Genomic DNA, 13,378 nt, shown 5'->3' with positions numbered 1-13,378 from the left:
ATCACTTATAGAAACACATACTTATTCATACAGGAACTCTTTCAATCCCTCACTCTCACATATACTCACTTATATACACCAATAGTCACATATACTAGTTTAAAACATATGTAGTTACTCATAAAGACACTATTGAGACAGTCATTCACTCACTAACACACTAACACACTCATCCACCCATACAGTCCTGCACACATGCTGTCTTCAACACATACAAACAGTGAGTCACTCATTCATGCACCTATGCACTACGTAATACCCCCCACCGAACCATGCAGACACTCAGACTGATACTCAAAAAACCAACTAATAACCTATATAGACACCCATGTAGCTACTCACCAACCCATGCAGCCACTTATACACAAAGTGGGAGACTGATACAGATATTTACATATTTAAACATTACTCACTAAGCCAGGTATTCACTATGATATACTTAATCAGTCAGTTACACAATCAATTTTTCAAAAACAAATCATCCAGTTAGACACTTATATACCCATTTATTCTTTCATCGACCTTGAGATATACATATATAAAACATATTTAATTTTCAGAAAAACAGACATTCACTGGATGATGTCATCAGTGATGTCATCAGTGATGTCATTTGAGATGTCATCAGTGATGTCATGAGTGATATCACTGACCATGTCATGAGTGATGTAATATGTGACGTCATCAGCAGTGCATTGCGGGCGCGCGAGTTATAGTTAGCTGAACTAACTATAACGGGGGAATTTCAATGGTTTTGTACAAGTGAAAAGTCCAGCTAACTATAACACCCCTGAAACCTATGTTTTTTTCTGTGAATTTCTGAGGTTTTTCAAATGCTAATTCCTAACTATAACGTGCCTGAAACCTATGGTTTTTTCTGTGAATATATATATATATATACGGTATCTACAAATTAAGAAATTCGCTGACAGGCAGCATAGTACTGTACAGGGTCAGAGGCACATATATAGTCACCAAGTCATCTGACTAGTAGCGCTCTAACAGCAAAGGTGGACTGTTACTTCATCATGATGCAGTGTTAAGGATGTGAATCTTCAGATCTTTCCTAAATTAAAGCACGGTTGGAGCAGTTCGGATCAGTATAGGGATGCCATTCCAGATCCTGGGAGCATTGATGGAGAAGGCCTGATACTTTTTCATCTCAAGTCTGATGAGGTCTTGGTGGTGGGTGACCCCAGAGTCTCAGGAGATGGTGAACTTACCAGAGGTAGAGGCGCAGTCAGCATGGCTGCTGTTTGGTAAGCAAAACGTTCATAGTTTTAATGATCACAACACAACACCAATGGCTCATTCTCCCAATGTCAAGCTTGGCATCAACATACAACTTGCAATAGAATATTTATCAAATTCACTTTTATTGGTTTTCAGAGAAACATAGAACTTGACCAAAGGCAAGAAACAACCAGACAAGTTTGGATGGCTTGCTCCCTGTCCACATTGGACTCGCATAGTCTGCAGCTTTACATATGTTAACATACATTTGTTAACTGAAAACTCAGCACCCTTGAGCCAATTACTTGTAAAATATTACTTCTCAGAAGGTGAACACCAGTGGTAAAAACCTCTCAAATACATGGTCTTAAGTAAAACAATCAGTTCATGTTCAACTCTACAAAGCGATTTCTTGTATTAGGTCATAAAAAGATTATTTCTCTACAAAATTTCACTTTCATGCATACTGAGATTTATATATATATATATATATATATATATATATATATATATACACACACACACACACAAACAAACACACACTTATTTATGTACAGATGTGATTAATTTTGGGCAAAGGATTATAGCTAGAAGCCAAAAGACTGATCCAAGCATTGCTCAAATAATTGGCGTGAAGATGACACAGCTTTTGCCTTCCTTCTATCAAGAATCCTTGCTCGGTTTCCACTGAGAGGTCATCAGAAGACACCTGGTCAGATTCTGCAGTCAGAAGAACTTTGAATGTGATGGACCAGTTCTTGTATACTATTTTATCTCTTGCAGCAAGTGTTATTTTTCGGTGCCGTTTAGTACTTTACTGCTGGACTGCGAATCTCATTTAAGTTTATTGCATACTTGGGGACCATGATCAGCAATACCCTCTCTTGCTTGCTGCCACTTTCGTAGCATAAAAGCTGCTCCACCAGGAGAGAACTTTCTACCTTTACCTCCGGCTATTAAAAACTCTTGTATTTATTGTATGCCATTGGCTTCTTTTGCAGTTTTTTGCTTTTTCTCCAGGATGAATCCAACTATACAAATTATTTTATTTCCACACTTACTGGCGCAGAGAAGTCTTTCGTATGACCTTTGATGACAAAACACAGCTCACTTATGGGGACTATATGGTGTCACTTTCATAAAGGCAGCACGTCTGTGGATTGGGCAGGTTGTTTATAGAAGACACTGGAGACAATCCGATCCCCTTCAGGGATTTTTTACCAAACTTGGGTTTTTTCAGACCCTGTCTCCTGGAGCCAGACCCCCGTTTGTCTCTCCATTTCTCCAAGGTGTGTATCCACTGATGGAGCTTTAAGTATGAGGGTATTTTGAAGGTCTTCCCACATTCATTGCAGGAATATGATTTTAAACGTTTGTGTTTTATTTGGTGTACCTTCAAGCTTAATAATGCGCTGAAACTCTTCCCACATTCATTACATGCAAAGTATCCCGAGTGTACTCGTCTGTGTATGATCATCAGTGAGGATTTGCTAAAAGATTTCCCACAGACATTACACGTGCACGTTTTTGCACTTGTGGGGAGCTTCTGCTGTTGGAGTTGCATTGAAGAAGGGGTCAAAGACTTTTCGCTTTCATCACTTGTCTTCTCAAGACTCCGTTATATATTCATATTAAATTGATACGGCAAGAACAAAATTGATGTCCTGCTGCTACTTTAAATTGATTTGTTCAAACAACTGTATGAATTAATATAAAATTGAGCAAGAGTGCCGAGGTTTATATACGTTTTACGTTTTCACTGGGTCCATTTCGGCTTCGGTCTTTTGGCACCTTAGGTAGTGGGGTGCAGTCATCTTAAACTCAAGGGGCACAAATATTTGGATACTTATATTGAATGCACAAAGAGAATAGATGTGCTACCAATTAAACAACCACTCCCATCTGTAAATATTCTCATCTGAACATATTGATGCGTTTAAGCTGGTGTCAGTCTTCAGTTGTTGAGGTGCTGAAGAATCATGGAAACAATTCTCGCTTTCACAGCATGTCGACGTTTTGTCTGTGACTAGGTTGTCAAGTTCATGCACAGTATTCTTTTCGTCATGATGTATGGAGTCTTTTCCATTTGCATGGACTTTCTGGTGTAGAAGCAATATTGCTGAAGCATTAAAAGACATTTCACATTCGGTGCAAGGGTAAGGTTTCTTTTCTGGTGCTTTTGTCTCAACCTTGGGTGTACCAACACTTTTCTTTTCATCAATCCTGGTGGAAACGTTTTCTTTTGTATGAACGTTCAGGTGTTGAAGCAGTACCAAAGAAGAATTAAAAGACAGATCACACTCACTACATGGGTAAGGTTTCTTTTCAGAGGCTTTTGTCTCACCCATCAGTTTACTATCACCTTTCTTCTCATCACTTTGCATGGAACGTGTTTCTTTTATGTGAGCCTTCTGGTGTTGAAGCAGCAATGGAGCAGAATTAAAAGACAGATCACAATCACTACAAGGGTAAGGTTTCTTGTCTGAGGCTTTTGTCTCAACCTTGGGTGTACCAACACTTTTCTTTTCATCAATCCTGGTGGAAGCTTTTTCTTTTGTATGAACGTTCAGGTGTTGAAGCAGTACCAAAGAAGAATTAAAAGACAGATCACACTCACTACATGGGTAAGGTTTCTTTTCAGAGGCTTTTGTCTCACCCATCAGTTTACTATCACCTTTCTTCTCATCACTTTGCATGGAACGTGTTTCTTCTGTGTGCGTCTTCTGGTGTTGAAGCAGCAATGGAGCAGAATTAAAAGACAGATCACAATCACTACAAGGGTAAGGTTTCTTGTCTAAGGCTTTTGTCTCAACCTTGGGTGTACCAACACTTTTCTTTTCATCAATCCTGGTGGAAACTTTTTCTTTTGTATGTACGTTCAGGTGTTGAAGCAGTACCAAAGAAGAATTAAAAGACAGATCACACTCACTACATGGGTAAGGTTTCTTTTCGGAGGCTTTTGTCTCACCCATCAGTTTACTATCACCTTTCTTCTCATCACTTTGCATGGAATGTTTTTCTTTTGTGTGAGCCTTCTGGTGTTGAAGCAGCAATGGAGCAGAATAAAAAGACAGATCACAATCACTACAAGGGTAAGGTTTCTTTTCTGAGGCTTTCTTCCCCACTTTAGTTTTGCTATCACTTTTGGGTTTGCTAACATTTTTCTTCTCATCATTCCACTTGGAAGCTTTTTCATTTGCATGAACTCTCTTATGCTGAAGCAACATTTCATACGCATTGAAAGACTTTTCACATTCATCACACGGGTGTGGCTTCTTTTCTGGGGTTTTCTGATGATGCTTTTTCATACCTTTCTTCCCGTCCATGTGCATGAAAGCTTTCTCGCTTCCATGAACCCTCTTGTGTTGAAGCAACATTTCATAAGCATTGAAAGACCTTTCACATTCATCGCATGGGTGTGGTTTCTTTCCTTGAGTTGTTTGCGGATGTTTACTTGCACTTTTCCTCTCATTGTAATGCTTCTTCTTGTCTTCTTGTCGTCTTGTTTTTGGTTTGCTTACTTTTCTGTTTACACTGGCATTTGAATTCTTACGAAGAGGTTTTTCCTTTACACCTGGCAGGTCTGCCTCCTTGTGGAATACCTTGTGCTTGATTAGGTTGGATTTCTGAAAAAAGACGATCCTACAGTCTGGGCATGGGTACTTTTTCACTCCCGATTTTGTTCTTGGAATTCTTTTGGACGACTTGGATTTTCTAGCAGGCTTTTTAAATTTGCGTGCAGTGGAGTATTTTCTTGCAGTGTTGTTCTGCATCTTTTTGGGTCTTTTAGGTCTATGTTTAAACTCTTCATCTTTGCCTGAGATCCAGATATCATCCTCATCTTTCTCTGAATACGAGACTTCTTTTTTGACTGCTCTTGCTCTTCGTGGTTGCAGTTTGTCAGTACACTCTTCAATTTTTCTCTTGTACTTTTTCAAGGTATTCATCTCTGATTAAAACAAAATTAAGACACAAATTAATTTGATAAAAAAATGAAATATAGAAGCAGCAGACATACCAACTTGTAATTCATAAAGCTGTGCTCTCTACTAGTGGTTCACAGAGAAAGTAATGTTGAACAAGTTACTTACCCTAGACAATGATCTTTCTGGTGAATGCTTTACCTACCTGCGGATTACTCACTTTTTGAATATTCTAAGGTGCCAGACAGGATGCAAAAACTTTCCAACAGCTTTCCTACACCATTAGGTGGAGTTTGGCTCCATTCCGGCATCAGGCACATACCAGGACATGACATCATTGGAGCCATATAGCGCCAAACTTGTGCCCCGACGTCAGTTCCTCATTCTTTTGTTTAGAGCCCGTACAGGAAGACACGGCCTACAGTATTTTGATCAGTGGCTATGCCGTTTAAGAATGTAACCTAAAACCATATGTATGTGATGGCTGTGCGACCATTTCTCAGAACAGGGAGAGGTGAGAAAAGAGTTTGGGAGAGTGGTGAGGAATTTGCAGGTAAGGAAACCATGCTTACCTCTAATCCTATGTCTCTTCCAGGGGAATCCTCATACAAGAGTGCCGTGGCATTCTTGACTGAAAGGAAGCAGTTTCTTTGGATTACAATGTCAGCGTGCGGCGTAGCGCTAAACATGAGCACAGCCGACGATATGACAGCTTGAGGGCAACACGTCGAAATCAGGAGAATACATTCACACACACTGGCCACAACAATGAGAGGAAAAGTTCTGGGCGCCATTTTGTGATGCGGGACACTGATCCCGTGGATTCTTTTTTCTTTTCTTGTGTTATTGTTTTTCCTCTCGTTTCCTAAGTATTGTCCAATTTTTAATCCCCTTCCTCCCGTCTCATCTTTCTGGCGGAGGAGGGTGGTTTCCCTCCCACCTATTACCAGCTTCAAGCTGCAAAACTACACAGGTAAGAAACTATACGTTTTGCAGCGTGAATCTTTCTGGATTCACTATGCTGTGCATAGACTTTGTAGCGGTTTGTCCTTATTGTGGTGGCTGGGTGGAAGATGAGCACTGGTTGCTAAAAATGTGTTGTAAGACCTTCTGTCCCACTTGCGCTTCTTTGTTCATTTGGATATCCACACTGTAGTGCTTGGTGAACGTGTGCACTGAAGACCATGTTGCAGCTTGGCAAATGTCGTGAATTGGTGCGTTAGCTAGAAACACAATTGTTGCTCCTTTCTTCCTCGTTGCATGAGCTGCCCCTGTTGCCCAGCTTGTTTGTGGGATAGTTGTATGGTTTGTGCGATCCATCGTGCAATGGTATTCTTGGTACCACTTCCATTGCCTCCTTGCTGAGCAATTCCTGTGCCTCCAGTTGCAAGAGCGAGAGCTCCTTTGCTGAGTGTGCCTTTCTTCTTGGTTTTCTGTTTGGAGGTTGTCTTTCTAACTCTATACAGTATCCGTATTGTATGATGTTTAGGATCCATTTGTCTGATGTGACCTTCCTCCATTCCTGGATGAAGTCTCTTATTCTCCCCCCCTACTGGTGTTGAGTGTTCCAGGTACTGTTTGTCGTTGAACGTTTGGGTGCATCTTTTCTTTTTGTTTGTCCGCCCACCCTGAGGTGTTGCTAGGGTGGGGGCCTGATGCCTGGCGGAGTCACTTGGTTGAAGGCTGTTGTTCTCCCCTCTGTGTCTGTCCTCGTCCGTTTCCGCGCCCTCGAAAGGACTGTCCCCGGGGTTGATACTGCCAGTTCTGCTGCTGCTGACCCTGCTGCGGCTGTCCTTGGTAGTTCCCTTGGTAGCATTGCTGGAACGTTTGGTGCGATGTGGTCGGCACATTTCCTCCACTTCTACCACTAGGTCTCCTTGCGGGTGTGCCTCTTCTCATCCCCCTGAACTGCAGCGCACCAATAGCCCTTGCTGTTTCGTTGACCTTCTTGAGCTGTGTCAACTTGTCGTTCACTGGTGTGCCGAACAATTGCTCTCCCTTGAAGGGTGTATTTAAGATGTTGCTTTGTACCTCCGGCTTGAATCCTGAAATTCTCAGCCAAGCGGGTCTTCTCTCAGTCACCCCTATCATCATTAGCCTGCAAGATGTTTCTGCAGCATCCAGTGTCGATTTTAGGCATGCGTTCGCCAAGTTCTTTCCTTCCTCTACCAGGTGAGCAGCTCTTTATTGGTACTGATCTGGTAGGTGCTTTAGGAGTTGCCCCACTTCATCCCAGTGTTGGTATGTGTGCCTATTGAGCGGAGCATTGGAATTTGCAATGCGCCACTGTATTGCCGCATTTCTCTCCACCTTTCTCTCTGTGAGATCCACCCTCCTACTCTCCTTGTCTGGAGGTGGTCTGGTATTTGGTATTCGCCCTTTTCCTAGCCGTTGCTGCATTTATGGAGTCGGCTGGCACTGACCCCTGGATGTATGCAGGTTCCTGTGAAGGTGTGTATTTTTTCTCTGTTCTAGGTGTCACAGCCTTGCATACTGCTGGCTCCTTAAAGGCCTCTCTTCACTGGTCCAGCACACTGGTGAGCATGGGCAGGAATTGGCTTCTGGTCTGTTGAGGCAGTAGAGTTTCCAGGAGAAAACATGCCTTGGGCTTCTCCTCCTCCATTTTCACTCCATAAGTCTGTGCAGCCTTCTGACCGACCATGTTGTAGATCCCTATGTTGTCTGGTGGCGAAGGGCTGGAAGGGTAAGTGGCTACGCCTTCTTCCGGCGATTCAGCGTCGAGATCTTGCCATTCCACGTCTTGTGCCTCCGAGGATGTCGAGTCCCTGTAGGATTGCAGATAGTCGCCCTCTCCCTCGAAAGAGTAGTCCTCTTGTCCCAGTGGAGTGCTTCTCTTCGAGGACGTCGACGTCAATGTCAGTCCCTCTTTTCTCGGCGCTGAGGTATCCTTCTCGAGGGCAACCTTCGATGTCTTTGAGGCTTTTTGCCGATTGGGAGTCCTTTTCGAAGGATCCGCTCAGCTGTCTGTCTCTGGAGGCTGTTGCTTTTGTCGAATGTTTCGACGGCAGAGCTCCTTTTGAGGACTTGGCTTCACCCCTACGAGTGTTGCTCAGGGCTTTTGCTTCACTCTTTCGAGCGTCGCTTGGGTGTTTTGGGGTCGACGACTCCCTTACCTCCTTTGACGTTTCCTTATGGACCTCGACGACCGTGCAGTCCTCAGGCCCTTCTGCGATGTTGTCCTCTTCTCCACTGTAGAGGCCCAGGTCTCGTAGTGATGGAGGTGGCCCCTGCTCCTGCATGTTGTGGTTCGCCCTTCTCTGTTTCTCCCTTACTCTGAGGGTCTTGGGTGTAAACGCCGAGTAGGCGTTGCAGTCTTCGCTTCTGTGTTCAAGCGGCAAGCAGAGGTTGCAGACTGGATGCTGGTTCTTCTCTTGCGTACTTGTGGTGGCAATTGGTGCAAAACTTGAATGGTGTTTTGTCCATACCCGCACTCAGGGAGCCCCCTGCAAGCGGATTCTCCGTCGAGGTTTGTTCGTAACTTCTTCCTCGTCGCTCCGGATACCTGACCTGTAGTCCGGTTAAGTTGAAAACTTGACACTTCGTCAAATATCTTCGATTTTGCTTGAATTCCTCTTCCAAAACTCTGGAACTTCTCGGCAACGATCCAGACCCAACGGCAGAATAAAGAATCTGAAGATGGCGACCAAAGGTGGGAGCTTCTGCCGGAAGCACGCAGACGTCACAAAAGACACCAAATGGTGGAATGTCGACGCCCACCTGGGCCACGAAAAAAAAAAAAAGACTAAAATTCCGGACCCAACCACTAGATGGTGGAATAATGCACAGCATAGTGAATCCAGAAATATTCACGCTGCAAAACCTTTGTTTTCTTTCATGATTATATGTAGCTCTGCAGCCAAAAGCTAAAAATGGCCAGATTACACTGAGTTTTCAACTGTCACAATTCAAGAAATAATGTCATTAATACACAATGACTATAAAAAAAGTTTCACAAACCTTTAGTTAAAACGGAAAGGAAATGTGAGCACTTATTAAGAAATAGGCTGCCATTCAAAGAATTACAGAAAAAATTGGCACAGTGTCTTTAAGAACCTCGCAGTACCCTTGTATCCCATCATGCCTCACAGGTGACAGGTGACAGGTGAAATCACTTTTACGGAAATTAGGAATCCTGGGTATAGAATTTGTTGAGGGCGGTAATAGGTGGGAGGGATTACAGGTAAGTAACTTATCCTTCTCTTCCAGGGGATCCTCATCAATACAGCAAACACAAGGAGATGATGGACAGGGAGCTGAATTTTTTCAAACACTCACCCCCAGTCACAGATCTGGGTTGAATCCATCATCATTCTTTAGCTCACTTCGTCACCTCAGTTCAGACCCAGCTATATAAAAATCAGTCTTGACCCTGTGCCTCATGGGAACAGTCTAGCCCGAACTGCCAAGCCAGGTCTTCCCTTAACTGGAAACAAGCATCATGGGACCGGTTTCGGGGTAACACCCTTCATCAGCCAGGCTAGCTTAAATCTAGTGGCAAAGTGAGCAAGGAACCCACGTCTGGGCATACCCTGCCAACTTAGTGCAAACAAAGCAATCACAAGGAGATGATGGACGAAGCACTGAATCTTTTCAGACACTCACCCCCAGTCACAGATCTGGGTTGGATCCATCATCATACTTTAGCTCACTTGTTTCTGGTCCAGGAAAGACCTGGCTTGGCAGTTCGGGCTGGACTGTTCCCATGAGGAACAGGGTAAAGACTGATTTGCATATGGCTGGGTCTGAACTGGGGTGGCGAAGTGAGCTAGAGAACGAGGTCTCCCTCGAATCTGGGGAACAAGGTTCAGGCCTTGGCAACAACGCTCAACATCCTGTGATTCTGGGCAAATCACTTAATCTCTCAAAAATGAATGTGTCCTTATGTAAGCAACTGGTGCTCATAAAGCAATCTGATACCGGATACCTTCAGGTCAAGTTCACGCTATATAAAACTCAGGGAAAAAGAACCAGCCAGTAAAGGTTTGAGCAGATTTCCAGGTAGCAGCTTTAAAAAATTTCAGAAACAGTTACACTCTTTTATAGAGCTGCAGCCGCAGCTTTTCCGCTTGTAGAATCTGCCCTCGGTCGTAAGGATTTTTTTAGCTGGCTGGTAAGAAAGGAGTTTACAAGAAACTATCCAACTGGAAATAGTTTGTTTAGAGAATGCAAAAGACCATACTTAACACAAAGTTGATCCGATTTCCTTATAACTTTGGTTTTATTCAGGTAAAACGTCAGCACTCTTATAACATCAAGAATGTGTAATGACCTTTCAGTCGGAGTTGCAGGGTTAGGGATGAAAGTAGTTCTTATCACCACTCTATTGGAATGAAAGAATGTGTACGACTCGTCAGAACATAGAGCTTGAGTTTCAATTACCCTACGAGCCGAAGTGATAGCAACAAGAAAGCTGCTTTCCATGTGAGATGCTGCAAAGAGGGCTTAAGTATCGGTTCAAATGGGGTACCCATCTGTTTGGCAAGGACAATACTAAGTTCCCACGGAGGAGAGGGTGACCTAATTTGAAGGGACACCTTTTGAGGCCTTGCAAAAAGTCTTTGACCACTGTAATTTTGAAGAAAGACTTCTATGAAGGAGATTCCCTACAGGCTGTACAGGCCGTAATGGCCACAAGATGTACCATATTGGAAGAAAACAGCAGTCCAAATTTAGGTAAATGGCGAAGATACGGAATGACCACATCCTTTTGACACAAAATCAGTTTATGATTATTTTGTTTACACCATAAATGAAACTTTTTCTATTTGAAAGTATATGATCTTCTAGTGGAAGGTTTTTTAGCCTCTCTTAAAATGCCCATGCATTCTTTAGAAAGGCCTAAATGTCCATGTTGGAGGAATCCAGGAGCCATGCAGTCAAGTTCAGGGAGGGAAGAAAAGGTTGGGATGTAATATCTGTCCTACGAACTTGTCCAGGTGATCCTGTCTGCACGGCAATTTCTTGTGTGGTCTCTCTGACAGATGTAAAAGATCTGTGAACCACCACTGACAAAGCCATTCTGGGGCTATTAAGATCATTCTGGATCCGGACTTGCACAGTTTGACAATTATTGTTGGTATGAGAGGAATTGGGGAAATGCAAACAGAAATTTCCCTGATTCATTTATCGAAAGGGATTCCCCTTTGACCCTGGTTGGATGAACCTGGATGCGTAATCCTGCCATTTTTTGTTGTTTGCTTCTGCAAACAAGCCTATATGAGGGTAATCCCATTTCTAAAAAATGTCTTGCAAGACCTCGACGTTTAGGATCCAGTTGTGATTTTTGTGGAAATTTTGACAGTCTGCGTTGGGTATTTTGACCCCTGGGAGATCACTGGCCGTTTTGGTTAAATTCCTGGCTATTAACCATTTCCAAATGGCTTGGGCTTTGAGAGAAAAGGGACGAGAGTGAGTCCTTCTCTATTTATTCAGGTAAAGTATAGATGTTGTGTTGTTGGTTTGAACGAGGAGAGTTTGTTTTTAAAGATGGGAAAAAGGACTTTAGAGTCAGATGAACTGCTCTCAATCTCCGCATACCGATATGATACATCTTTTCCTTGTTCAACCAAATTCCCTAGGTCTGAAGGGAGCCCATATGAGCACCCCATCCCTTCGAGAGAAGCATCTTTGATTAGTATCTGAGTTGGTAAATCTTGATAAAATGGTACCCCTACAAGCAGGTTCTTCTGGAAAGGATTGACTTGCAACTTGTGACAGGGTAAGCTTGTCTTTCCGCGGGGTTAGAAGGATTATGTTACTTACCCAGTAAGCATCTGTTCTTGGCATGTAAAGCTGTAGATTCACATGCTTTGCATACTCCTTTCGTCTAGTGTTGGTTTCGGATGTTTGTAAGTTGTTTTTCTTTGAAGTCGTCTTTGGAGTCACGAGGTAAGGTGACTCCTCCTTTCGGTGATAGTGCGCATGGGCATCGACTCCATTGTTAGATTGTTCTCCCGCAAGAGGGTGAGAATGGAGTGAGTGTAGTAAAGAGATGTCCATGCGTATGTGATATAAATAAAGAGAACTGCAACAACTACAACTGTGGGGGGAGGTGGGACTGCGCATGTGAATCTACAGCTCTACATGCCAAGAACAGATGCTTACTGGGTAAGTCACAATCCGTTTGAGGCATGTGTGTTGTAGATACACATGCTTTGCACAGAATATATATCAGTGTTCTTCCAAAGCGGTGGCTAACCAGTAGATGTTGCAGTTGAATGGAAAAGTGTCTTTAGCACTGCTTGTCCTACATTGGCTGGTTGGCGTGCTAACACATCCACACAATAGTGTTTAGTAAATGTGTGGTGTGGACCACGTTGCTGCTTTACAGATATAAGCAATAGGAATGTCACCTAAAAAGGCCATAGATGCCCCTATTTTGCGAGTGGAAGGCGCACAGGAGGTAGAAAGTTCTTTTAGCTTTAGCATAGCAGGTTTGGATGCATTTAACAATCCATCTGAAAATGCCTAATTTAGAGATAGGATTGCCTTTGTGGGGTGGAGCAAATGCAACAAAAAGTTGCTATGTCCTTTGCCCTATCAATATAATACAATAACGCTCTTCTGACATCAAGTTTGTGAAGAGCTCTTTCTGCTACCGAATCCGGTTGAGGGAAGAACACAGGTAACTCAACGGATTTGTTAATGTGAAAAGCAGAAACGATTTTAGGGAGAAATTTAGGAATGGTGTGAAGAGCTGCCCTATCTTTATGCAGATGAAAGAAGGGTTCTTCTAAAGTTAATGCCTGTAGCTCACCAACTCTCCTTAGTGAAGTTGATTGAAATGAAGAAGGCAAATGAAAGGAACTGCAAAGGACATTTGTGTAAAGGCTCAAAGGGTGGACCCATGAGTCTTGTAAGTACAATGTTGAGATTCTACACCGGTGCCGGAGGTATTCTGGGTCGAATGACTCTTGTTAAGCCTTCCATGAAGGCTTAAATCACAGGAATTTTTAACGAAGATAAATGCTGTCTGTTTAGCAAATATGCAGTGACTACTGCAAGGTGCAATCGAATAGATGTGTACGCTAGACTAGATTGTTGTAGATGTGTAAGAAAGTGTCTCTGTATATACTGGACCAAAGTAAGGTACAGTGTGTACAGAGTCCACAGTCCCCAGAGGTATGGCAGAGGCTAAAGTTAGATATAACCTTACTCTCTAAAGTGGTAGCTTGGTCGAGCAGTAAGGCAGAATCAGAGGA

The 13,378-nt window shown here is 43.0% G+C and overlaps 1 protein-coding gene across 6 annotated transcripts in view; it reads right to left on the bottom strand.

The window, feature by feature from the left end:
• Nucleotides 1-1,357: 1,357 nt before the first annotated feature.
• Nucleotides 1,358-13,378, bottom strand: part of LOC146863586 (uncharacterized) — a 192,509-nt gene continuing 180,488 nt past the window's right edge. For all 6 annotated transcript variants that reach the window (XM_085627535.1, XM_085627529.1, XM_085627539.1 and 3 more), the window contains one exon: nucleotides 1,358-5,182. In XM_085627535.1, coding sequence (XP_085483661.1) covers nucleotides 3,111-5,182 — 2,072 coding nt within the window. In that variant the 3' untranslated portion in view covers nucleotides 1,358-3,110. The remainder of the gene's footprint in view (nucleotides 5,183-13,378) is intronic.

The sequence above is a fragment of the Triturus cristatus genome, chromosome 2_1 (genome assembly GCF_964204655.1).
Source record: "Triturus cristatus chromosome 2_1, aTriCri1.1, whole genome shotgun sequence".
NCBI lineage: Eukaryota > Metazoa > Chordata > Amphibia > Caudata > Salamandridae > Triturus > Triturus cristatus.
Note: the sequence above shows the minus strand (reverse complement) of the source record. Positions and strands in the feature narration are given on the sequence as shown.